The sequence below is a fragment of the Mandrillus leucophaeus genome, unplaced genomic scaffold (assembly GCF_000951045.1).
Source record: "Mandrillus leucophaeus isolate KB7577 unplaced genomic scaffold, Mleu.le_1.0 Scaffold723, whole genome shotgun sequence".
NCBI classification, from domain to species: domain Eukaryota; kingdom Metazoa; phylum Chordata; class Mammalia; order Primates; family Cercopithecidae; genus Mandrillus; species Mandrillus leucophaeus.
In genome coordinates this window covers 629,072-654,582 of record NW_012107842.1, presented here as the reverse complement: position 1 = coordinate 654,582, position 25,511 = coordinate 629,072, and the positions used below count along the sequence as shown (strand labels likewise).

The 25,511-nt window shown below is 44.0% G+C and overlaps 2 protein-coding genes across 2 annotated transcripts in view; both read left to right on the top strand.

Annotated features, from left to right (window-relative positions):
• SLC6A5 (solute carrier family 6 (neurotransmitter transporter), member 5) overlaps positions 1–3,208 on the top strand; it is a 62,754-nt gene extending 59,546 nt beyond the window's left edge. The window contains exons 15-16 of the mRNA XM_011965402.1: positions 433–600; positions 2,859–3,208. Coding sequence (XP_011820792.1) covers positions 433–600; positions 2,859–3,014 — 324 coding nt within the window. The 3' untranslated portion in view covers positions 3,015–3,208. The remainder of the gene's footprint in view (positions 1–432; positions 601–2,858) is intronic.
• Positions 3,209–17,589: 14,381 nt separating this feature from the next.
• The window catches only part of NELL1 (NEL-like 1 (chicken)), a 603,019-nt gene continuing 595,097 nt past the window's right edge, over positions 17,590–25,511 (top strand). Inside the window, exons 1-2 of the mRNA XM_011965414.1 lie at positions 17,590–17,816; positions 22,596–22,679. Coding sequence (XP_011820804.1) covers positions 17,762–17,816; positions 22,596–22,679 — 139 coding nt within the window. The 5' untranslated portion in view covers positions 17,590–17,761. The remainder of the gene's footprint in view (positions 17,817–22,595; positions 22,680–25,511) is intronic.

Genomic DNA, 25,511 nt, shown 5'->3' with positions numbered 1-25,511 from the left:
TAACTGAGATCGCACTATTGCACTCCAGCCTGGGTGACAGAGTGAGACTTTGTCTCAAAAAAAAAAAAAAAAAGAAAATACAGACAACTCCTTAAAAACACCCACTATCATCCCCGCCCACCTCTGCCCACTTGTCACCTTAGTATATACCCTTTAAACTTGTCTTCTCTGTCTGTCTGTATGTATACACATGCACATATATTGCTCCGCTCCCATGGTTTGGCAAATGCAGGGTCAGCAGCTCAGTACATGTCATTTCCATCTCTTTGAAATTTAGTTTCTTCATTTGAAAAATGGATTAATAATACTACTCTTTCGTGGGTATAAAATATTAGAGACGAAAGCATCAAACTCATAACAGGGGTTTAATAGTGTTGAGTGCATGAATAATTCATGCCACTACCCTAACACATGTGTCACTTCTCTTTCCAGTTTATCCTTTGCTTCAGCTTTTACCAGTGGGAGCCCATGACCTACGGCTCTTACCGCTATCCTAACTGGTCCATGGTGCTTGGATGGCTAATGCTCGCCTGTTCCGTCATCTGGATCCCGATTATGTTTGTGATAAAAATGCATCTGGCCCCTGGAAGATTTATCGAGGTAATTCTGTCTACTTCTTTCCCTCCCAATTCCTCCCAAGGGAAAGCCCCTGAAAGCTCTGCATGTTAAAAAACAAAAGATTCGGTAAACTTATTCAAGAGGGAGACTTGGTGATGAAGCAATTACGATTGCTACCGTTTCTATTAAACCCATTTTTATTATGTATGATTCCTCTAATGGAGGGGCTCAGCCAATCTGCAAGCAGAACTGTTATTATGCTAGTCCTCAGTGTGGTGACAGCTCTGGGGAATAAATGATCGAGGGTCTTCTCTTTCCTGGAGTTTCCTCCTCCTCTCCCCTCATCCACAGTTTAAATCTCAGTGTTTTGTTTTTAACCACACATCAGATTCCCCCTTCCCTGATGCTCCTTTCTGTCTATGGCTTCTTCTTCCCAAACATCTATTACCATTAAACTTAAAATCACTACCCCTCCTGTTGTGCCTCTGTTAGGGATGGTTGAGGGTCTCAGCTGATTAAAATGCCACTGTTCCCACAGAATGTAGTGAGAATTTCAGGACATGGCTGGTATGAGGTGAGACTTGTCTTTCTTTGTCAATTGATCCCTTGCTGGACCCATTTCCCATCTCTAATGCGAAGAATCCCCACTGTCACTCCAGAGTGAATGGGACGGGGACTGCCTCTGGTGCCACCAGTGAAGTGTGGTCAGGCTTTTGTTATTTATGAGGAGTCACTTGCTCAGGTGTGCTAGGAATCACCCAGCCCTGCCTCGGTCTTGAGGATCCAGGAATCTGGCATTTTGGACTAGATCAGGGCTACTCAGGGTTTGCTCCAGCAACCAGCAGCATCCTTCTCACCTGAGAACTTGTTGGAAATGCACATGATCAGAATCCAGGCAGAAGACTCCTACTGAACCAGAGTCTTGGGGAAATGGGACCCTGGCATCTACAGTTTAACAAGCCCCCCTGTTAGCGAAGCATTGGACTAGACTCAGGTGATAGAAGGCAGAGAAGAACAGTTTGGGCTTTGCTGTTGGTCTGCTGGGTTGAAAAAGGAATGAAGAAGGAACAGGCCTCTGGGGTATCCCATTGAGGCTCTGGAGGGGAGACAGAGGATGGGAATCAGGCATGTGGTACGTGCACAACACAAAAGTCCACTGGGTTGGGGGGTAGCTTTTGTCTTCATTGGACTAACGGTGGAGACAGAATTAGCAAAAGGATGTACTGGAATCTTTTTACTGCAGCCGTATTCCAGTTTCCAACCTCAGGAAATTCTGTTATTCCCTTGAGGTAAATGAGGTAAGTGACTGGCCCCATGGGCCTCCAGAGATGGTTCACTCCTGCCCCCACATAAGCCTCCCCACCAACTGACCCAGAAATCTCTTTCCCTCTGAATGGAACCTGGTTTAGCCTCTGCTACTTTTGTCTTAGGCTAAAATCCTCTAAACTGATTGAGTTGACTATATAAATTTATTATGGTGGATTTGGGACACAAAGGTTGCAAACTGATGATTAAGGAGAGATTAAACCAACAGCTCTAAGTACCAGCTTCACTTTAAAAGGTAATACACATATAATTGTTCCCTCTTATGTAGTCAGAAATATGTTTTCTTTCCTTTTTCTAGAAAATCTTCCAGTCAAGTTATGTTTTCCATAAAAATTTCAGCTGAAGGATTAGAGACATTCCTATTATTTTTAGCTTGCCTGCAAGAACCCACACTGCTGAACCAAGTCAGAAGCGTGTATTTTGTCAACAGATAATTAAAATCTTTGCTCACTCTTGGCGATGTATCTTTGGGGTTGGATTTTTTTTTCCTCTGGTCATTTATATCCTTCTGGGAAATATACTAAACAAAATCCAATTATTTAAATGTAGCAACCCACTGTTGAGACTACAGAACGAAAGTAATCAAGCACATGTCTTTTGCAGACTGTGTTTGGCAGTGAAGAGAGAAGCTTGAGGATTCCCTTCATTTGGAGGGAAAAATGTATAATTAAAATCTGGGCCCTTTATCCTCTATTAATCTTGTGCAAGGCAAACACAGAGCAATTGCAATACTGCTTGCAGGGTGATGTAAATAATTTCAAGCGAACCAAACTAAGTATCCTCTTTAATGTCTCTGGCCTGGTTAATTAATGAAGGCTGATCTTCCTAACTGCCTCTCTTGGTAGAGGGCCTCCTTGGCTCAAGCAAGGACTCTGGCCAAAGTGGTCATAAGCAGTTTGGGAATGGGTGGGTCATCTCCAGATGAGGAAGGTGCATTACCTCTGTGACCTTGTCTGTCTTTGGCTTCTTTGCAGAGGCTGAAGTTGGTGTGCTCGCCACAGCCGGACTGGGGCCCATTCTTAGCTCAACACCGTGGGGAGCGTTACAAGAACATGATCGACCCCTTGGGAACCTCTTCCCTGGGACTCAAACTGCCAGTGAAGGATCTAGAACTGGGCACTCAGTGCTAATCCAGTGGTGTGGGATGGTCCAGACTTGGTCCTTTTTTTCCTCTCTGCCTCCTCCTAATGTTTTCCATAGCTCTCCTCCCATCTTTCTTCATCTTTCTTCCTACATCTTGGCTCATATCCATGCCTGAGTGTGATTATGTAGAAAAGCAGGCATAATGTCGCATGCTGTAGTAAAGAGCTACACAGACCACCTGGAGTGCTGTTTGCCTGTGCCCATGGTGACTGTTTCTGGTCAGGTTTGTCCCCTGACCACACGTTTTACCCTACAGGGGAGGATCAGTTAGATGAGCGCTGGTATGTATGCGTGGTTTGGTCAATAGACGTATCCACCGTGTGATGTCATGGGGGTGCCAGCAAGGCATATATAGAATGACTGAATTATAAGACTTAATTTGGACTTGAACAGAACTGAGCAATGTAGTGATCTTGTTCAGACACACAAAGTTCAAGACAGGTTTTTTTTTTTTTTTTTTTTTTTTTTCAGAGAGTCAGCAGTGGTCAGAAAATGTTTTGGATGTAAGACAAGACCATTCAATTTGGACACCACTGCGGTGGTTAAGTTTGTATTTCCAGTCACCACTGGGGATCTGTTTCCTTCCTGTGGATCACCCATCTCCAGTTACCACTAACTCAGACGCTACAGTCTGCACATTGTGACTTAGATTGAACTGTCAGTTTTCTTCCCTCAACTGTCTGGTTTTGTTTTAAATAACCACATTTGTGAGTTCTTTTGGCCATTTCCTCCACCTCTGCCCAAGAAGCCATCATATAAGTTGTGCCTCATTTTGTACATTCATAGTAGAGCTCCATGCTGGTTTCTACATGATATTTACCACCATGGTTCAATGTCACGATCCCGTGTTTCTTCTCTAAATGTCTCTCTGTAAGCTGTAGATACCTTGTCTTTTGACCTCTGGGAAAACAAGACTTACCCTGGTTCTGTCTATATATTATATATATAGGACACAAGCTCTTAAAAGACAGATAACTTCTTAATTTTTACTCTTAACTTTTACATTCACAGTAAAAGGCAATTGTGGTCATAGAGAAATCAAAGAAATGGAGAGTTTAATAGAAAGCAACCACAATATTCACTGCACTGGTAGTATATTTTAGGACATGGTATTTATAGAACTTTCTGATAAATACAGCTTAGGCAAGTAGCGAGTGAGCCAATTAAGACTATAGCTTTTAAGACTACATTTAGCCGATTCAATTTTAAGAGTTCCCTATTCACAGTATTCATTTTAACTGCACTCTAATGAGAGGGGATCATATGTCTGCAGAAATTGGTCAAGTGTAAACTTTATTATCTTCTTGTATCCTGAACATGCATATATGAAATTTTTAAAACGTGACATGTGTTCATGTAGTGTGTACTTGTAGTGGTGTTTTCTGTCCTTATAAATATCCTATGAATTCTGTAGAGATGGTGAGTTTAGTGTAGTGTAGTCTGGGGATTTTATTTTCCCTTACAGTAATAATATCTAAACCTAAAATTGTTTCCTTTAGGGGAGATCATTTCAATCATTTTCTTCATTTATCTTCATAGTACAGGGTCTCAGGCAAAGTTTTCAGTTCAAATCTTATATATTGTGACATTTTCATCCTGTTTAACAGAAATGAAACCCAACAACAGACTTTAATGTACATTTTTTTTAAAAAAGATTTCATTTGTTAAAAAAAAGTCTCAACTCATTTTACTGAGCTCTTCCTTTTCTAGGGCAAGTATCATTGCCATTTGCCAACATCAATATGAACTTCCAGTTTTTAAGAGGAGCTTGTGAAATGTTTTAGCAAAGGAAACAAAGATGGGTTTTGAACTTTAGATTTTCATGTCTTTTGTCTGCAGTGTATATTTGTTCTCCCCTCTCCTTCTCCTCCTTTCCCCTCTTGTCTCCCAAAGCTCAAACTTGCTTGAGTCTATCACAGAGACTACACCCTGAGCTTCCCCTAAACTTAGCTTTAGGAAGCTGAGCTGTCGCCTCACCTGTCTGCCATGAACACAGGTTTCTCTAAGAAAGCCATATTGATGAGAAGCCCCCAGTTACTGTAGCAGATGTCGCACAATGGTACCAAAAATGAGCCTCTCCAATTGATACCTGGTAGAGTGAGAGGAGCCGGGAGGAATAACTTAGGCCTGGAAATTATCTGCAGGCTTTCCAATTTGAAGGTTGAGAAAAAGAGCTTAAATCAATTAGCATTCTCTCATGGGACTGGTATGTTTGTGTCAGGATGAATGGTTTTTGGCTCTCCTCTTGCCTCTTGGCTAAAACTCGAGTCTGATGCTGGACGCCAACCCAATTTCTGCTAATTGCTGCTTTTGTGATTAAAAGGTGTGTGTGTGTGGGTGGGGGGGTTCCCACAGATGCTGCCAGGTTTGTTTTGTACAAACTGAAAGTTAACTTAATTGTGAGAACGGAGACCTCATCACTAGCTGCATGTTTTGGATTTGGGGGCATTTACATTTGTGTTAATTATGATTTGTCCAGGTAAGACACAGTAGCTGCTCCCGGAGCAGCTGTTTCCTCCTGATCCCACTTCACTATAGTTTCCAAGATTTATTTCCCTTTGTTTAAAGGGACAAGCTTAGCTGAAAGGTTCCAAATTTACCTGGAAATGGTTACGTTGTAAATTTAGCTTGTCTAATGGACTGTTTCCATGATATTAAAATGTACAGTCAATTGGAAGAAAAAAATGAATGGATAAAAGTAAAATGAATAACATTGTTAGAAACTGCCACCTGAAAACTTCCCTTCAAACTAGGGAAAAAACCAAGTAGCTAAAGAAAGACTTTTATTAGTTCACTGTATAGAATAGTGGAGCATTTTCCACTTGTGAGATTATTTCATAACACCAACAAAGGCCAGAAACTCATTCAGAGAAAAAAAGCCATATGTGAAAAACATTAACCCTGTCATATCCTCAGAGGAGAAAAAATGTGTATTTCTTAACAATTGGTGTTGTGACTTCTTACGCAAATGTCTTGCATATTAGTAACTTATTATCTTTAGGACTATGTTTATCAGGTACAAATATGTCCAGTTCTGTTTTATGTTTTTCCTTTATGTTTATGTATTGCATGAGGTCTGTGGTCAATGCAAAATCATGATGACCTCAATGTCTTTGAAATTTCCAATGCATTTTTAATATGTAAGAAATGTAATCAAGTTGTATTTCAGTAAGCAGCACTTTAAAAAGAGTTTAACACGATGACTTTTAAATGGATAGGACTTGGGTTGTTTTTATGGTAATGTTGCATTGGAGTTGAGTTTTCCTTTAATTAAGTTCTTGTTTCCTTATCTACGTGTCTCTCAGTGCTTCCTGTCCACCTTTGCTGTCAGCATGGTTTTCCCATGCCTAAAAGTAAGATTTTCTTTTCTCTTTGTTCCCTTGGCCGTAGGTCATTGTCCTCTTCCCAGAGGCTAGCACAATAACTGTTGCTCAACATAAGGTGAGATGGCAAGATCATACTACTGTTGTTGCACCTGGATTTGAGTTGGGACATGCTTCTTTGAGGCAGGTGACTCGAGAGAGGACGTGCTGTGTGGCAGGGTGTTTTGCAGGACCAAAAGGTCAAGGCTAACAGAGGAGCATTTCCTTCTCTTTCACGATGGGTATCATGTAGAAAACTTCCAGGTTGGGAGCAAATGTGTGGGTGATTCAGCCTTGATACTCATTTCCCCACTAAGTGGCCCTAGGATTTGTGAAAGTGAAGCTTCCTATCTTTCCCAGATTTTGCTTTAATTGTCCAGAAAGGCCAAGTAGTTTCGAAATGTGGTCTTTGCTCAGGTCACCTCTGAGCAGCCTGCAGCCAAAGAGAAAGTGTTCTCAGATTGGGTATTCATCATCTCTGAAAAGCAAGCAGTGGTTTGACTTGCCTGCCATGGATTAAATACATCTTCAGGTAACCATTTGCCTTATAGGTGTATTTTACTGTTAGGATGATTCTTAGTAATTGACTAAAAACTGTTTTGTCTCTCATTTGTTCGTGTTTTTTTGCACTTTATTATGGACCTGTAAAGGAATAGGTTAATTCTTACATTGTGTACTTGGCTAATGTCCTAAACGCAGGCACCTTTTGTGGGTACTGTTGCCCACGAATAAATATATGTTCCCTAATCAGGTCCTTATATTTTTTCATTAACTATACATGAAGAAGATATATTATGTTACAAATGATGCATCATATATATATATATCTTATAGAGTACATATTATATACTGCACATTATTCATTTAAGAAGTCATTATTCTTGAGGCCCTACCTCAAATTTTGTATTTATGTATAAAAATGCAATTTATTGTATTATATATTTGCCTATTATATAATAATATAAATTAGAATTTATCCTAATAATGTATGAGTTCACAAAACCCTAAATAAATGTCAGTGTTTAAAACATAATGATTATAGTATTGTGTCTCTTACAAAGCCATTACCCATCTTCTTTCTTTCTTAATAAATAGCCTTTAGGTATCCCCAAGATTGATCTATTTTGTTGTGCAAAACCTGGGACGGTCATGGAAAACTGCCCTCCTGGGAAAACGAGATACTGTGCTGCCGCAGAAACAAATATCAATTCAGTTATTATGTTTTTAACCATCAGAAGACACTATTGTTTGCTGAATTATTAATCACCCTCATGGGGGGAGAGAGATTGGAGTAGGAGAAAGAGAAGGAAGAAAAAGAGAGAAAGAGAATCTGAGTAGATCTGAGATCTGAACAGAGAGACTGGACAAGTTAAAACACTATGTATGTTTTCATGATCATTTTGTCAGTCTTCAACTATATTTCAATTTAGCAAACATTTTATGTAATTCCTGCATTGTGCTAGGCCCCAGGCAAAATGGAATAAAAAGGTCTCAAATCTTAAGGAACTCAAATTATAGTAGAAGGAAAACCTATTTCTAAAAAACAAATAAATGCCATTTCTCTCCTTTTGAGTGGGTGGAGGCCTCATGTTCCTTACTCAGAGATGTGGCCCCAGGGTTCGGTGTCATGTTCTCTGCTGTCTGATCAGCTTAACCCAGAGGCTCTGTTCTCCTCAAATGAGCACAGCATACTCATGCTCTGCCTCCATCTTCAGCTTCAGTGCTGGAAGGCTACAGAGATGATCTAGGCTGTCCTCACTAGGAAAGAAATGCCCTTAAAAGCTGATGCTGAAATCCACATGCCAAGTGCACAGGTGTCCAGCCTGCAGTCAAGCTCTAGACTGGGAAGAGTCTATGATAATAAGAGCTCCATATAATACATTCAGGGACTGGCCTTAAAACTGTACTTTGGCAGGTGCACAGTGCTGTTAACACTAAACTCAGTGTAATGTCTTATCTTCCCAGCAACGGTGCTCCTGAAAGGGCAAGAAGTGCACTCTGTGGGATCAGAGCTTGGTGCTGACTCATCACCTTCTATGTCCTTCCTGAGATTCCTTTGATCATTGTGTGTGTGTGTTTGTTTTTAACATTTTATCTTGAAATTTCAGGTATACATAAAATTGGAGAGAACAGAATAATGAACTCCTATGTCCACATCACACTCTCTCAGCAATTACCAACTCATGTCCAAGTTTATTTCATGATCCGTCTCCCCACCCTGAAACCCTGTTTCCCTAGAGTATTTCAAAGCAGATCCCAGGTACCATGGAATTTCAGTGAGAAATGCTCTGTTTTTATAACCCTTCTAAATATGTTTTTCCTTAATTGGGGATAAAGAGAAATAGGGGAAACTTAGAGTTAATTTTTTATTTTTAGAAGAAGAGTCACCAGTCGGGTACTCCAGTCTCACTGGTGACTCTTCTTCTCCCAGGATTTGTCATGTGACTTGCTGGATCATGGCGAAGTCTGGGAGTCCAGGGGAGATGCTGGGGTATGTAGGGTCTTAGACGTGGGCTCAGGGGTCTCAGGATAGCCCAGGTATTTTTATTCCATAACTTGATTCCTCTTGCCTCCTCCTTTCAATCATGAAACAAAGGCAGAGGCATTCTGCAATTATGTGGTATATTCACTTGCATGATTTGCCTCCAGGCTTCCAGCCATCTGCATCATGTGGCACTCACTGCCGGTGTTCAGGAAAGATGCACAGAGAGAGGTTTGGGTCTTACCTGCTAAGGTTGCATGAATTTAATCTTTTGGGCTTAGGGCTTTGAGATAAAACACATTTTTAAAAAATCACTCTGTCTCACCTACTCAAAAGTGGAGAGCACTGGTAGGTGCAGGCCCATGACAATCTCACTGTGAACCTCTTTTTTTTCCTTTTGGCTTTCTTGTGAGTGCTTATTTCTATATAGGCCTTCTTGTGAGTGCTTATTTCTATACACAGTCTTGAGGTGAGGGCAAGAATGACAGAAAACTTGCACTAGGCTAGTATTGATATTTTATAAAGTTGGTACAATGTGAGGGAGTGTGGGGGAGAGACTGGTAACTGCCTTTGAATTTCTGTTCTTCCCTTTTTTAGTAACATCTCTGACTTTAGCCAGGCTTGTTGCCACCCAGCCAAAGCATGAAGTTTCCTGATTCCCTTGCAGCAAAGTACAGTAGATTGACCTGAATTCACTTCTTTATGCCCTGCACCCTGTGAACCACACCCTTGCTAGGTCCTTATCGTGGGTGGATTGTACTTCTTGCCCTTGATTTGGGGCTTGGTAATGCATCTGTGCTTTGGCTAATAGCGTGTGAACAGACGTGGCGGTGTGCCAGTTTTGAGTCTAGACCTTAAGAGGCCTCACCTATTTCTATCTGCTCTTTGGTGTCTCTTTGGGCCATGAGGAACAGATCTGGCTAGCCCATCAACCCAAGGAAGATGAAAGGCACATGGGACAGTCACTCAACTGAAACACAGACCTGCAGTGAGAGATGGAATCAGCCCAGCCACTGTAACCTGAAGCAGAACTGCCTGAGACCAGCACAGATGAACTGAACCCTAGCCAACCTGCAGATATCTGTTTAGTGTTGTATGACATGGAAATTCTGTGGTTGTTATATAGCAGTATCTAACAGATACATATGGAGTGGCCCTGTGACTAGGTTCTGCCCAAATATATATGGAAAAAAATACATGGGACTCCTAGGCATGCTCTTCTTTTCATTTTTTTCCATATTTTGCTGTCTGGAATGTGGCTGTAATGGATGGAGTACCAGCAGCTATAATGAACCATGAGGACAAGAACTACATTCTAGGAATGGTGGACTCTCCAACTCTAGAATTCTTTGACTGAAGAGAGTATTAAAGACTTACGTTACTATCATTTGGGAGTTTTCCTGTTATATGAAGCCAGATAGAATCTTTACTGATATAGGAAATAAAATAAACACTCTTGGCCTTTTATCCCACTCCCTATTCTCCCATCCCTTGTGGAGGAAGGTGTCAGCCATTGGTCCTCATTTCTCAACGGGGTCTCCTTAGCTTTCTCTTTTCATCCAGATCAGTGGGAGCAGATGGCTGTGGCAAGGTCCAGCCTGGAGGGAAGGCAGATGGCCAGTCTATTTTGGCTTTCACATAGGCTATGCTCTTCCAGCATTGTCTCTACATTAATAAAAGTGATGTTTTAGCCTCCTGCTAACTGTTATCTTATGTCTCAATTGGTTCAGAACTCAGGTAGGGAATTGGGCTGTTATGAAACTGACTTCACAGGTTTACACTCAGGAGAAACAGTAAAATTCATATGGCCTGGGTTTGAGTCTCACTCAGCCACTTACTTGGTCAATGGCTCACTTTCCACATTTGTAAGATAGGTATAATAATACTACCTACCTAATTGGGTTGTTTTGAAGAATAAATTGAGTTAATCCTTGGATAGTACTTAGAGCAGTAACCACTCATAGTTACACTTAAGAAATGTAGCCAATACCATTCTGGCCAGGGCTGGGGTGAGGCCTGTTTCTAGGGCCTCTATGAAGATAGTGTGCCAAATTTTTAATGGTCTATTGGAATGGACATGTGATTGCTTAACATTTAATAAAGCCTAGATATGTGCACACCTTGGTTTCTGTCATCAGAAACTTGAAACTCATCCAAGATTATTGATGTTATGGATTAGAATGGTTTCATCCAAAGAATTATGAGGTGCCTTTATCTATATGTCTATATATTTTTCTATTTTCCTACAGATCTATACCCAGCTTTGTTCTAAATATGTTTGATGCTATGAGACAAAAGGACACTAGTTAATTTAGCAAAATATGGATCCCTCTAATTTGGATGTCATTGAAGTGGATTGTGGTAATGAGAGAATGAAGTTTTCATATAGAGTTTATATATCCATATGGAAACAGAGGCTCACACATAAATACATTCATTCAGCCTCTTTTTATAAGTGCACGTGCATTTCAGGAAATGAAAACATCCGCATAAGTCAGGCTTGCACAGTTGCAGAGAGTACTGGGGCTGTTAGGTTTGTGAAGGAAACTTGGGTGCTTGTGCACTTTCCTCGACTCTGGCAGCAGATTGGCACTTGTGTTAATTTCCTACTGCTGCCATAACAAAGCACTACAAACTGAAAGATGTAAGACAGCAGAAATTTAATCTCTCACAGTTCTGGAGATTAGGAATCTGAAATCAAGGGTTGGCAGGACAAGTCTTTAGGGGATAATCTTTCCTTGCCTCTTCCAGCCTCTGGAAGACACCCCTTGGCTTGTAGCTTGTCTTCATTTTCTGCTGCTCTTTTTTTTTTTTCTGAGATGGAGTCTCATTCTGTTGCCCGGGCTAGAGTGCAGTGGCACGATCTCGGCTCACTGCAACCTCCACCTCCTGGGTTCAAGCAATTCTCCTACCTTAGTCTCCCGAGTAGCTGGGACTACAGGTGCATGTTGCCATGCCCGGCTAACTTTTTGTATTTTAGTAGAGATGGGGTTTCCCTGTGTTGCCCAGGCTGGTCGCGAACTCCTGAGCTCAGGCAATCCGCCCGCCTCAGCCTCCCAAAGTGCTGGGATTACAGGCATGAGCCACAGCGCCCGGCCTTCTGTTGCTTATAACAGAATACTTGAAACTGTAATTTCTAAAGAAAAAAAAATCTCTTTCTTACAGTGATGGAGATTGAAAGGTCCCAGGTCGAGGGTCTGCATCTGGTGAAAACCTTCTTGCTAGTGGGGACTCTGTAGAATAGATTGGCATAGGGTGTCATGGTGAGGGGGGCTGAGCATGCTAACATGTTCACTCAGGTCTTTCTTCCCCTCCCATGATAATCCATTGATCCATTAACCCATTAATTTCTGCCCTCATGAGCTGATCACCTCTTAGAGGCTTTCAATACTGCCACATGGGGGTTAAACTTCAACATAATTTTTGGAGGGGACAAATAGTCAAACCATAGCACAGCTACTAAAACACTTGAATCTCTGCATCCATGGTCACATGGCATTCTCTGTCTTCCCACGGTATTTTTCTCTTCTTATAAGGATATCAGTCATACTGCATTAGGGCCTATACTAACGACCTCATCTTAAGTTATTACATCTGCAAAAACCCAATTTCCAAATAAGCTCACATTCACAGGTACCAGGGGTTAGAACTTCAACTTATTTTTTAGGGTAGAGGGAAGGTATAGAATCCAATCTGTAACAGTGCTACTTTCTCATTTTCTTTTGTTTTATAAGGCAACTTGTTATGTGTCCACAATGTGAAGATAGTTGAAAGGCTGTTTGGACAAAGAAGAGTGGCTTCGGGAGGGGAATTCGTAAGGCCGTAAATAGAGGGTTTCTCATGCTTGGAACTGCTTTTAGCTTGCACGTTTAGTTTGAATACTAAAAAGGAGTTCTTCTTACTCTTCCTCTATGGGATCTGCTGCCCCACATAGAGTCAGCCGTGGAGCAACTCTGGGGGAGAGAGAGAGAAGGCCTTCTGACTGTTGCCATGCTGACAGCCAATGAGAAGAGTTCATTCTCCATGCTGCTTCCTGGCAGAACATGCATTGATTCATTCATTCAACAACATTTAATGAGCTCCTAAAATGTGCTAGGCGCTGTTCTAGGTGGAAAGATACATTGGTGAACAAGAAAGACAAAATTCCTATTCTTGTGGAGCTTGAGTCGTATTAGGGAAGACAGAGAACAAATAAGTAAACATATAAATCATATTAGACAATAACAAGCACTCTAAAAAATAAAGCAGGGTAAGAAGGCAGAGGATGCTGGGAGTAAAGTGAGAAGCTTCATTAGGCAAGGTCTCCTCAAAGAGCTGACATGTGAGACGAGATTTGAGTCAGTTATAAGTGAACATTCCAGGTAGAGGGGACAGCAAGTGCAAAGATCATAAGGATGGTATGAATTTGGAATGTTTAAGGAAGAAGAAAGCCCACCTGGAGTGAGTGAGGGGGAGAATAGGGAGAGAGGGACCTGGGAAGAGAAGCAGGTGTGATATAAGATGTTTGGATTTTTCTAAAATATGATGGAAGGCTCCAGGAGGAGTTTTGAGCAAGGGAGTGTGATCTGATACATGTTACAAAACACAGACTATGACTGCTGAAGGCAGAGGTGACTGAATTATACGGGGCAAGAATGGAGGCAGAGAGAACCATTGAGAGTCTACAGCTGTAGCCTGTGGGAGAGCTAATGATGGGCTGGAGGAAGGTGGGAGAAGGTGACCTGGTGAGAAGGGAAATTTGACTTGGGATTTTTCTTTAAGGTATACTCACAGGGCTTGATGGCTTGTGTGTGGGGGCATAGGGCAAGCAAGTCAAGGATGACCTTGGGTTATGTAGTTGGAGCACTTAGTGAAGGTTCATGCCATGTCCTTAGAAGTCAGCAGTGAGAAATTTAAGAGAAGGGAAAAGTCAAAAGTCCTCATTTGGCCATATTACAATTTTTTGTCATGATCATTAAAATATTTTTAAAAACAGCTTTATTGAGATATAATTCACATACCATACAATCCACCCACTTAAAGTATACAATTCAATGGTTTTTACTGCATTGTGAATATCTGTGAGAGTTTTACATCCATCACCACAATCAAATTTAAAGCCTTTTCATTACCTCAAAAACAGCCCCTACACTTTTTAGCCATTACCCTCTAATCTTACCTCCCTAACCCCAAGTCCTAGACAACCACTAATCAGATGTTTTGTCTGTATAGATTTGCCTATTCCTGACTTTTCATAAAAATGAAATTGTATAATATACGGTCCTTTTTGACAGGCTTTTTTCACTTAGTATGATGTTTTCAAGGTCTGTCAATGTTGTAGTATGTGTCAATGCTTCATGTCTTTTTATTGCTGAATAATATTCCATTATATAGGCATACCACATTTCATTTATCCACTTATTTGTCAATGGATATTTAGGTTGTTGCTACTTTTTGGCTATTTTGAATAATGCTCTAGACATTTATGTATAAGTTAGTACATGGACATATGTTTTCATTTACCTTGTGTGGATACTAGGGATAGAGTTGCTGTACAGCAACTCTGTTTAACTGTTGAAAGAACACTTCACATTCTAACTAGCAGTATATGAGAGTTCCAATTTCTCCACATCCTCATCAACATTTATTATCTATTTTATTCTAGCCATCCTCGTGGGTGTGAAGTGGTATCTCACTGTAGTTTTGACTTGCATTTCCCAGATGGCTAATGATGTTGAACATCTTCTCATGTGTTTATTGGCCACTTGTATATATACTTTGGAGTAATATCTATTCAGATCCTTTGCCCATTTGCAAATTGGACCTTTTATTGTCTTGTATTATTTAGTTGTAATAGTTTTTTAGTAGATACAAGTTCCAACCAGATATGTCTTGCAAAGATACTTTTTCATTTCATCGGTTTTTACTTCATTGAGAGTGTACTTTGAAGTGCAAATGTTTCTAATTTTGATGATGTGGCCATATTATATTCAAGATGTCTAACAGGTAGTTAGACATGTAGGCCTGGGGTTCAAAATAGAGGCTGGGGATAGAGATGCATCCCTGTATAGATATTATTAAATCCAGGAGGTGGGATGCGCTTAACAGGGAGGGAGTGTGGCTGGAAGGGAAGGGTTGAGGAGTGAGTCCTGGGGCTCTCTAACATTTAGAGGTCAGGAAGAAGAGGCAGAGGGATAATCAAAGACAACTACTGGCTCCTGAAGAGCCCACGAAGGTAGGCCATCCTGAAGGGAAGGGTGGACTTGGGATCTGGCATCGGGTAAGATGTTCCAGTGTGGCTTTCACTGAGCACAAGTCTCACTGTAACATTCCGCCATCAAGTACGTACATAGCCATGTGTCCCTTCATTGTCACTATAGAAACTTGCTGGGCCCATTCTATGAAGGTCACCTTAGCTTAATGGGCCTACACACTCAAAATCCCCACTCAAGGGCTGCACTTATAGGAGATTGCAGTACTTAGTTATCTAGAAAAGATTTATGACCTTATTGAGATTAACTCTTGTTACTGTTAATGGATGTTACGTTGCAAAGCTATGACAGAACATATGTCTTGCTTTATTTTTTAATGGAACAAGCTAAAAGTCCCATCCCACAGGACCGGCTAATTACACAGAGACTTTAATAAAGATAGAGAACTCTGAAGATCTTACCCAGACCACCTTTTCCCCTTGCTGGGGTCACTGTACTTTTAAGGATTCTGGGCTTTCTGAAATCAATAAAAGGGCCTTGGAAACAACAGTCCAAAGCAACTCAAGGCTGTTCCTGCTGAGGTGTATTTAAAAGACTGCAGAGGAGAGACAGGAAATGGCTCTTACAATACAACATGGTGTATGGTGTCCTTGTCCACAAGGCCCAACAAGACTTGGGAAATCCTATTCTCTTCAAGATGTGTGATTTTTAACGTTAGCTTTAAATGCAACACGCTCCAGGTGGAAGGAAAAACACGTGGACTCTGTTAGTGAAAATACAGAGTCAAGGCAGACAGATTTCCTTTGGGCCTTAGCTGAATCTAAGTTGGAGTCAGCTGATATCAGTTTACCTCTTAATCATTCAGCTCAACTTCTGGATTGCACAGCAGACTTCTTGAGCTGGAATTTACCTGCTTGTTCACTTTCTTTTTCATCTGCCAAAGGACCACAACAAAAAGGGCCAAGTGGGACAGTGGCTTGCACACAGAAATATCCAGAAAAATAAGGCAGAGACCAGAAGAGCATGCTAGTAAAGCCTTGTCTCTTAATAAGCTGCACTAATTTGGTGAACTTCACTGGGGCTCCTGGGGTCAGAGTTGTGTAGGGGTTAAGGATATAGGTAGTGAAAGTGGGTGCAAGAAGTGAGAAGGGCACGTTCTTATTAGTGAAGAGGATTCTGAAAGGTTGGAATTGGTTTCCAGGAAATGAGGGAGGGCTGTTCTGAGGTTTCCTTGGACTCCTCTAGGAATCCCTGTTGTGAATATCAAAGGGGTACTAGTGGTGAGGGGCAGTAGTTGGGGGTGGGGTCAGAAAGAGTGGGAAGACTGAACAAGCTGGGTAACTTGAAATTATGTGGGGTTCATTTGCTGTAAATCAGAGGCTGTCATTTCAGATTTCATGACTTTACATGTCCAGTTGTAAATAACATTCCTAGGTGTTAGTGGGACAAATACGAAGTGGGACAGCAGCCTCAAATTTGGGAGATCTTCACAGGGAAGGTCGTCAGGTCCTGAAAGTGTCGCCAGGTCCTGAAAGGGTCGCATAGAGGGGAGAGAACCCATTCTCTTCTTGCCAAGTAGAAAACAAAGCCTAGCTTTTCTCTCCAGAGAATGTTGTGGTGGTGGGGGAGGGAAAAGAAGGTGGAGGTCCCGGAGAAATTGCAAATGGGGCCAAAATGTGACTATGAAAGAAGAGTGAGCTTTTGATAATACCATTAAGAAAATCACGCAAGGAAAAAAAAAAAAAAAAAGATGGTTAGGTATTACCCCTATGTGGCAGCATCTGCCCTGCAGAAAGAGAAGGTTTGCAAACAGACTTCCCAAACCCCAACCACAGCTCGCTCTGCCTCGAGGACCCCTTTTCTGTACCCCCACCTCAGCGCCCTCTTCCTGCACCCACAAAGAGAGTACTCAGTCATAGGGGTTCACCAGGAGAGAGGAGACAGAAGGTACAGGCGGTGAGCGGGAACTCAGCCATCATCTCACTCAGGTCTCTCCCCACCCAGCTGATAGAGCGAATCCCGAGTAATTGTTTTCCGAGGGGGTCCGTGCGCGCTCGGTGGCGCCGCCTCGGTCTGGGTTCCCCGGAGGAAAAATACCCACCCGCTAGGACACAGCGGCTTTTCGACTCGGCGGGGATGAACTGTGGCAACTTCTGCAGCCCCCACCGCGGTGCGGAAGCAGAGGTGGCAACATTGGCGACGGCGGCTCGGCGGGGCGGGAGCACGTGAAGCCGTGGGGGCGCCGTGTGCCTCCCGCTTTCTGGTTTCGGCCGCGAGTCCCGGGACTCCGACTTGGGTGCTCCGGGTGGTAGCGGCTGCGGTGCCTGCAGTCCAGATCCTCGCAGTTCCGGGGGCGAAGAAGGCGAACGGAATCGTCCCCCAGTGGGGAGCGCAACAAGCCACAGTAGCCAAGCCCCTCGCTCCTGCCCCGGCTCCCAGGCGAACGCAGCCGCAGCGGGGGCCGGGCCCCGAGCCCCACGCCGCCGCCGCCGCCCGTGGTGAGGGGCGGGCTGGGGGCGGGGCGGCCGGGGCTGCCTTCCCTGGCGCATCCCCGAGCGCAGCACCGGCGCTGCCGAGCCACCTCCCCCGCCGCCCGCTAGCAAGTTTGGCGGCTCCAAGCCAGGCGCGCCTCAGGATCCAGGCTCATTTGTTTCCACCTAGCTTCGGTGCGCCCTGCTAGGCGGGGACCCTCGGGAGCGATGCCGGTGGATGTGATTTTAGTTGTGTGGTTCTGTGTGTGCACTGCCAGGACAGGTAAGCATGACGGTGGCGGTTAGAGGGATCCGGGAAACGGGGGTGCCCACAGCCCACGGTGGCGTGGGGAGACCTGGAGCCGAGCTCTGCGCTGGTCTGGGGAACGGCGGTAGTGTGGATCGGTTCCTGGGATCTCTTTGCCCTGCTGGGAGTGACAGGGTGAGAAGAGGGACTCACGGGCTTGAAGATGTCCCCGTTTAGTGCCTGTTCTCAGGGGACCCGGCCTCTGGGGCGCAGGAGTGAGGGGCGCGGCCGAGCGGACGCACCCTCGTGCGGCTAGTAACCAGCTTTCTGTGCCAGGGAGTCGAAACCCGCAGCAGGGCGGGCCCGCGTGCCCCGTGTTCCCGAACTTGAAAGGTGCTGTGGAAACCGCTCTCGCCGACCCCCGCCAGGCTGGGAAGGGGTAGCTGCGGGAGTCGCACCTGCGGAGGGAGCGCTTCCGGCTGGCGGGTGCGGCCGGGGCCCAGGAGGGCGCGGTGCGGCGAGGGGAGAGAACTGCGGGAGAACCCTGGGATCCCGCGATCTCCTCCTGTCCCTTTCTGACTACCCAGGAGAACTCCAGGAGTATTCTCCTCCGCCCCGCTTTGCTCCCAAGGGTTGGGCGAACAATTATCTAAGGGAAATAGACCTGTGGAGACAATCCGGGGAGATTTTCTCAAGCTCAAACCAGTTTTCTCTTGCCATAATCGCAGGGTTCGGGGTGGGGAGGGGGAGCAAGGATGATGCATGATTGTCTGAAGTCCCCACTTCGTTCTGCCTCCGGAGACGCAGTTGTGAGGACTCTCAGCGCATCTTCTTCCTTCTGCTTCCACCGGCTCCCTTGCCCGAAAGTCCCCTGGGGTTCGGAGACTGGCTTGCAGCCGCCTTCTTCAAAGAGCTAGTAGTAGATGCGAGGAGACTGGGGTGAGGTGAGGTGGGGTGAGATGTGGTAGGAAATTGGCAAAAATAGGGCCTGTCAACTAGGGGGAGTGTCGGAGGTTTGCAATCCTACCCAGCCATCCCTCCGTACGCGCTGCCGACTTTGCACCCTAGAATCTGTGTGGTCATTCCCTCTGTCTTTATTCTCCCCGCTTTACCACCTTATTTCCTTCTCTATAGGCGTGGCCTTCTCTCTAGACCAAAGAGCAAGTTCACCTGGAGAGGGCTGAGGGGGCGTCTGCCTTTGGTTGGCTCAAAAGTTCCCTCCGCTTGCGCCCAGGCGCCCCTCTTTGGCAATTAGCCCGCCAGAAGATCTAGCATCTAGGAGCTTTCAGAGGACCCTTCCCACTTCCCCAGGACTGAGCAGGCAGCGGCTTTCGTCTGGTTAAGAGTGTTGAGTATGGATTTCTCCAGGGACAAAAGAAACCTCCCATTCCGTTCCTTACCTGGGAAGTTCCGAGCTTCCCAGGCTGCGGAGACGCCAAGGCTCAGTCTAGCTTAGAATAGTTACTTCTTGAGTTCAGGCCCATCAGAATGAGTTAGTCTTTTGAAACCGGAAAACGCTGAAGGAGTGCGCGCACCCCAGGAAGATCAGGACAGGCAAGACTAGTGCAGAGCGTGGGCTACCTGCTCTGAGCGCGAGAGTGCTGGTGGACATCTTGCAGAGGAACCGCAGACAGGGAGAAGCTTGAGAGGGAGGGGGCAACCCGTTAGTCAGTTCACATCCCTAAGTGCACATCACTACGGAATATGCCTAAATCCTTTGTTCTCATCATTCCTTTGAAAAGTCGCCAAAGTACCCTTATCACGGAATGCAAGGTGTTTCAGGGTTCATTGCTTGTGAAGGGGATCTTTAAGAGCAGGTATTTTCCCTCTTTCCACTTCCAATCCCCTTTAAATCTTGTAAAAATTTGGTTGTAGGGGAAAATTCATTCATGTATTTATTCATTCAACAAACGATGTCTTGCTGGGTGCCAGGATTTCTTATGCAAAGAGGAAATGACTTAGTCCTTGACTTCTAGGAACTTACAGTTTAGCTGAGAATCTAGATAGGAACTGGCAGGCATTTTAATTTTACAGATTGATGGGGGGTGGTGAAGAGCTAGGAGTATAAGTTTGTATTAAGGAAATATGGAGGAGGGACAGTTTGAATTAATTCTAGGGAGGAGTGGTGGTCAGGGATTTGAGAGTTGTGCCTTCAAGGCTTTGTAGTGAGTTTTCCAGGTGGACAAAGTGGTAAGGCATTCTTGGCAGAGGGAACAGATTGAGCAAAGGCAGGGAAGCATGGAAGAATCTGACCCATTGGTTGTGACTGTTGCCTAGGGAGCTTGGGTTTTCAATGCCCCTTGGCACTATTTGAACACTAGAGGCCACATATTTCTTCTACACACATTATCAGAAGAATCAGAGAGACGGGGGGAATTACCTCTCAATTTGTACACTTAAAATATCTTGTAGTTTGAGAGGGTATAAGCAGTAGCTTTCTGGGGGCAGCCGTCTGATTTTGTGCAGGAATCACCATTACCACACCATCCATCCACCTCTTAGGTAACAAAGGCTGGCTGGTGATTAGTTTATCAGCATCCAAACAGCTGCATGGAAAGTTTCTTTGTCAAGTGGGACAATTGTTGTCCGGGCTGTTAACAGTCCTAGATGAAATAAACATGTGGTTCACTTAGTGAGCTGCTCAGATATCACCGCCTTTTAAAGGAACTGAGTAGATGATTATCAGGCACATTTTAATTAAAGAAAGACTGCAGTGCAGACACAGTTGCATATGAAAAGATCTAATGATAGGTGTCACGAGGAGCTGCTTAAATCTGCCTTGTTCAGAGAACTTGTTTTAGAGTGCAAAGTGGAGTCAAGACGGGAGGTGCCATTCTCCAGTTCTTGTTATTTCTGGTTGAGAAATAATTCAGAGATTTTCAGGTACATCACTCATAATGAAAATTTAGAAGGCTACAATAACAGCAGTAATAACACACTATCTCTACGAGTTTTCGCCAATGCTTTGGCAGTGTGAATAATTGAAAACTCGATAATTATTCTCATTACTTTCCAGTTTGTTTTGGTCACCAGGGTAGAGGGTGAAGGGAGTACCTACACCTTCAAAGCCCCTACTGACTAAGTGAATGTCTTTTGCTGCCACCTGCTGGAAAGGAGAGATTTTTTTTTTTTTGAGTTGGAGTTTTGCTCTTGTTGCCCAGGCTGGAGTGCAACGACGTGATCTCGGCTCACCGCAACCTCTGCCTCCTGGGTTTAAGTGATTCTCCTGCCTCAGCCCCCCAAGTAGCTGGGATTACAGGCATGCACCACCACACCTGGCTAATTTTGTATTTTTAGTAGAGACGGGGATTTCTTTATGTTGGTCAGGCTGGTCTCGAACTCCTGACCTCAGGTGATCTGCCAGCCTCAGCCTCCCAAAGTGCTGAGATTACAGGTGTGAGCCACCGCACCCGGCTGAGAGATTTTCTTTTGGAAGGAACTCTCAGGTGGATCATTAATTATGAATTGAATAATGGAACTGTGAACATGAGCCCCCAGCCTCCAAGGATCAGGGAAAATATTGGCTAGCTTGGAACAGGCATAGAGCATATTCTTCAAGAAATTGCTTTTGGGGTATTAAGGACCTTTGTAGGTGCCCAGGGGCCCAAACCTGATTAAGTGGTTGTGAAATTCTGTGGTTAAATGAGCTCCTGGAGCATCATTCTAGCATTATTTTAGTCTGCATGGTCCAGAGGAAAACAACTTCCACCATGGACAATGAGCAGGAGTAAATTTAAAGTCAGCCAGACCCAGGAGGATTTGCTGGAAAGCCTATGTCTGGGACCCCAAAGGTGAACTGAGTGGACTGTGGGCCCGAGCATTCCCTGGGTGGGGGTGAGGAGGAGCCAATAGCAGCAGCAGCAGCAGCAGGAGGAGGAGCAGGTATCTTTGTTAGGGTAGAGGTTCTGAATTCTAGAGTCAGGCCTCAAGTGCCTCTGTGACATTGACATGCTGCCTTCCACGTTTTTAAAATATTTCTTCCCCAGGAGCTTTTTATCTTGCTTAATTGTAATTCACAATTTCAGCCATTTGTAGAGCCGTTATGTCCAAAGTAGAAAACTTTAATAGAGTTTCCTAGGGAAGGGCAGGAGCTCCATGCTTGGACAAGAAGCAGAAACATTAAATTTTTTTTTTTTTATGAGACCACACTCACACTACATAAGGTTCAAGAGAGCCCATGTAAATGCTGCCTTATTAATAGCTTTTCTCATTCCCTAGGCAGTATGCAAAGTGCTATCCTTTACACATCCTGCTATGGGCACGAGGCATTTTCATCCTGGTGGGGACTAATTAAAGGGAGAGAAGAAAACTGTATCCAGAAGCTTAATTGATTTCTCTTTTTTGACTCTGTTTTTGTGAGGTGTTTTATTTTATTTTATTTTAATTTTTTTATTATGAGGTGTTTTCATAATAAAAGCAATACATTTATCTTTAAAGCCAGAGGAGCTCCTTCACTTTTGAGTTGTGGGCAGGGAGTTGGGGAGCGAATATAGGTTTCATATATGGATTTTACAAGCAAACCCAGGGTGAGAGGCCCTTCTAGGTCAATTGGGTATGGAGAGGGGCTGGGAGGAAAGGGGCCATCTGTACCTTTTGTGTGATTCCAGTGGAGTTGAGGACCAGGGAGCTGCGGTGGTCTGGAGAATTGGTCTTTAATTAAAGACAGATGAAACAACCCCCAGCTGGGCACCACTTATGTGCCAGATTGAGCTGCTGAAGTGTGAATATAGTTTCCCCTGAGACCTCATGAGTCTGGTGTAACAGGTACCAGTATCTTTTTACACATGGTAACCCAAAACATGAAATTTCCTATAGCAGAAGATATGAAGCCACCCGTGTTATCGCTGATGTGGAGTACTAGAGTTCTGAAGTCTCTGCTTCAGCAATTCCTTCAGGGAGGCAGGTATTAACATTTCTATTTTATGGATGAGGAAACTGAGGCCTGATAAATGAATGCTTTTTTTAAGGGCACAGAGTTAGTAGAGGGAAGAGACTGGGCTGAAACTGACTCTCACTTTAGTGTTGGTTCCACGGTACTTTCTGGATTGAGGGCACTGTGTTCTCATTTGGGGGTGGGGATTCAAGGACACCATTGGGGTGTTCTGCTAGTTCTACAGGGTTTGTTTGGGTGATTTGAAGCCTTGCCTAATTAATTGCAGGGCTCTTAGTCTGGAAGATTTGAGCATCTTAAGGATGCCATCGTAGAAGGATTTTTGTCCCTGTATCGGTCAATATTGCCATAATAATTTTGTATAACAAATAACCCAAAACTCAGTAGCTTGAAGCAAACCATTGATTTTAGTTCACATATCTGTAAATTGTGTTTGGTGTTGGCTTATCTAGGCTGCATTTGGCTGGGCTTGGTTTCAAACTCAGGTAGGCTGCTTGCTCCACACTTCTAGGTCTCCTTGGACCAGTGGGCCAGCAGGGACATGTTCTTATCATGATGAGGAAGTAGACAAGAACAAACCCCACTGCGCAAGCGTATTCAAACCTCTGCCTGCATAATGTTACTAACATCCCAATGGCCAAAACAAGTTATGTGGCTGGCCTCAAAGTCAAGAGATGGTGAGGTTTACTCCCATTCTAGTGGAAGGAACTGCAAAGCCACACAGTAAAGGCTGTGGATATGAGATGGGTAAAGATTTGAGGCCAATATTCAGTCAACCACTGTCCTTTTAGAAAGTTTCCCTGGCTTGCATGTCATCCGTCATCTCATACTATCCCGAGATATGCTTATTGCTCAGAGGTCATTGCACCCAAAGTATTGATCATGCACCGACTCATTAGATAATTAATCAGGTCTTAAGTTCAGAGCCTGCCTGCCATCTGTCCAGGCCTGTGAAAGGCACTTGGGCAACAGGGGTGCTTCCTTCTTCTTGCATCTGGTGAAGGGCACATTCCCCAGACCACTTTCCAAATTCCTGGCTAGAGAAATACCAATTTGGAGGTCCTTTGAAATTTAATTTCTGCCCTTAAACATAAACCTTAAAACCCTCCAATTATATCTCAGAATTAGAATAACATCCAAGCTCCTTGTGGGTCACAGGCCTTATATGATCTGGCCCTTCTCTCTCTCCCTCTTTGGCCTCTTTTCTTTTCTTTCTTTCTTTTTTTTTTTTTTTTGAGAGAGAGTTTCACTCTGGCACCCAGGCTAGAGTGCAGCGGTGCTGCAGGATCTACTTCCTGGGTGCAAGCGATCCTCCTAAGTAGCTGGGACCATAGGTGTACGCTACCACGCCTGGCTAATTTTTTGATCTTTTTGTAGAGATATGGTCTCCCTATGTTGCCCAGGCCTCAAACTCCTGAGCTCACACAATCCTCCTGCCTCAGCCTCCCAAAGTGTTAGAGTTACAGGTGTGAGCCACTGTGCCTGGTTGGCCTCATTTTCTACTTCTCTACCCCTGGCCCATTCAGTTTCAGCCATGCTGGCCTTTTTTCTGTTCTTGGGACACTCCCAGTTTGTTCCTCATTTGCATGCACCGTTCTCTGCATGTGGAAAGCTTCCTCCCATCTTGCCTTTTCTAGTCATTTAAGTTTTAGCTCAAAAGAACCTTTTCCAACCCGCCTTTCTAAAGTAGGGCCCCCATCCAAGTTGTTTTCTATCCTGTTACTCTATTTTATTTTCTTCATGGCATTTATTGCCATCTCAGATTATCTTATTAATTGGTTTATTTTTTGCCCTCCCCTCACCTAACCCACAGGAAAGCGAGCTCCATGAGCACATCACCAGTGACTAGCAATGTGTGTGCTATATAGTACACACTCAGTAATACCTGTTGAAAACATTATGAAATGAATGAATGCAGAGTGAATGGAAGGAAGACATCTTTGGGTCAACTGGAAGGGGAAAACTTAAATCTTCAGTTCAGGGGACAAGGGGAAGCCTGACAGAAACTGAGAAGGCAGCTAATAGACATTTTGTTTGCCTTGGCAATAATGGGTTTCAGCTCTAAAGAGGCCTTCCTGATCGACCATCTGTCGACAGAAGCCTAGCAGGTCCTGTTTCCTAACAGGGAAAGAATAAGGAAAGAGTAGATTTCCTTCTCCAAGCCTATAGGACCAGGGGTTAAGGTGGGAGGACAGGTGAGGTTGTGATAGCTTATGATGTCCCAGTGAACATTCACGCAGTGGGTGCAAGCCTTCCAAATCTTGTCTCAGTGACTGCATTACCATCAGATGAGAGTTGACAGCTGTTGCTGATTAAAACATTTCCAACAGCACAGTCAAAATTGCACGATTGAAATGATGAGTGTAGATGGACACAGCCTTTATGAATGGCTTAAACACAGCCCCTTAGAGTGATCACTAGCCTTATTAATACATATAGTTGGAAATCACTTTGCAATTATGAATGAATCATTCCTCAGAGCACCCCCCTGGGTGAGAGGCATCTTTAGGGATTTGTCTTAGACAAGGGAAGAGGAGGCTCAGGGCTGTGTTTCTCTGCACTAAGGTTCTCTAAAAAGAGTTATCAGGGTATCTGACTTTCCAACCAGGAATCCCCTTGGATGGAAATATATATCCATTATTCCAGGGATTCTCCTTCCTGGGCAGTCCCTCTGCCACCCTTCTTCAACAGGAACAGGGTCCTTTTCCACTTTTTTCCTCCTTAGCACAGGTGATTGTGCCTGATTAGTTAGGGAACACTTTGTGGAGGTGTTTACTGGTGGTGGTGGTGTCAGATTTTGCTGCTGCGTCTGTCTCTGAGGCAGGTGGATCAGGGCCACA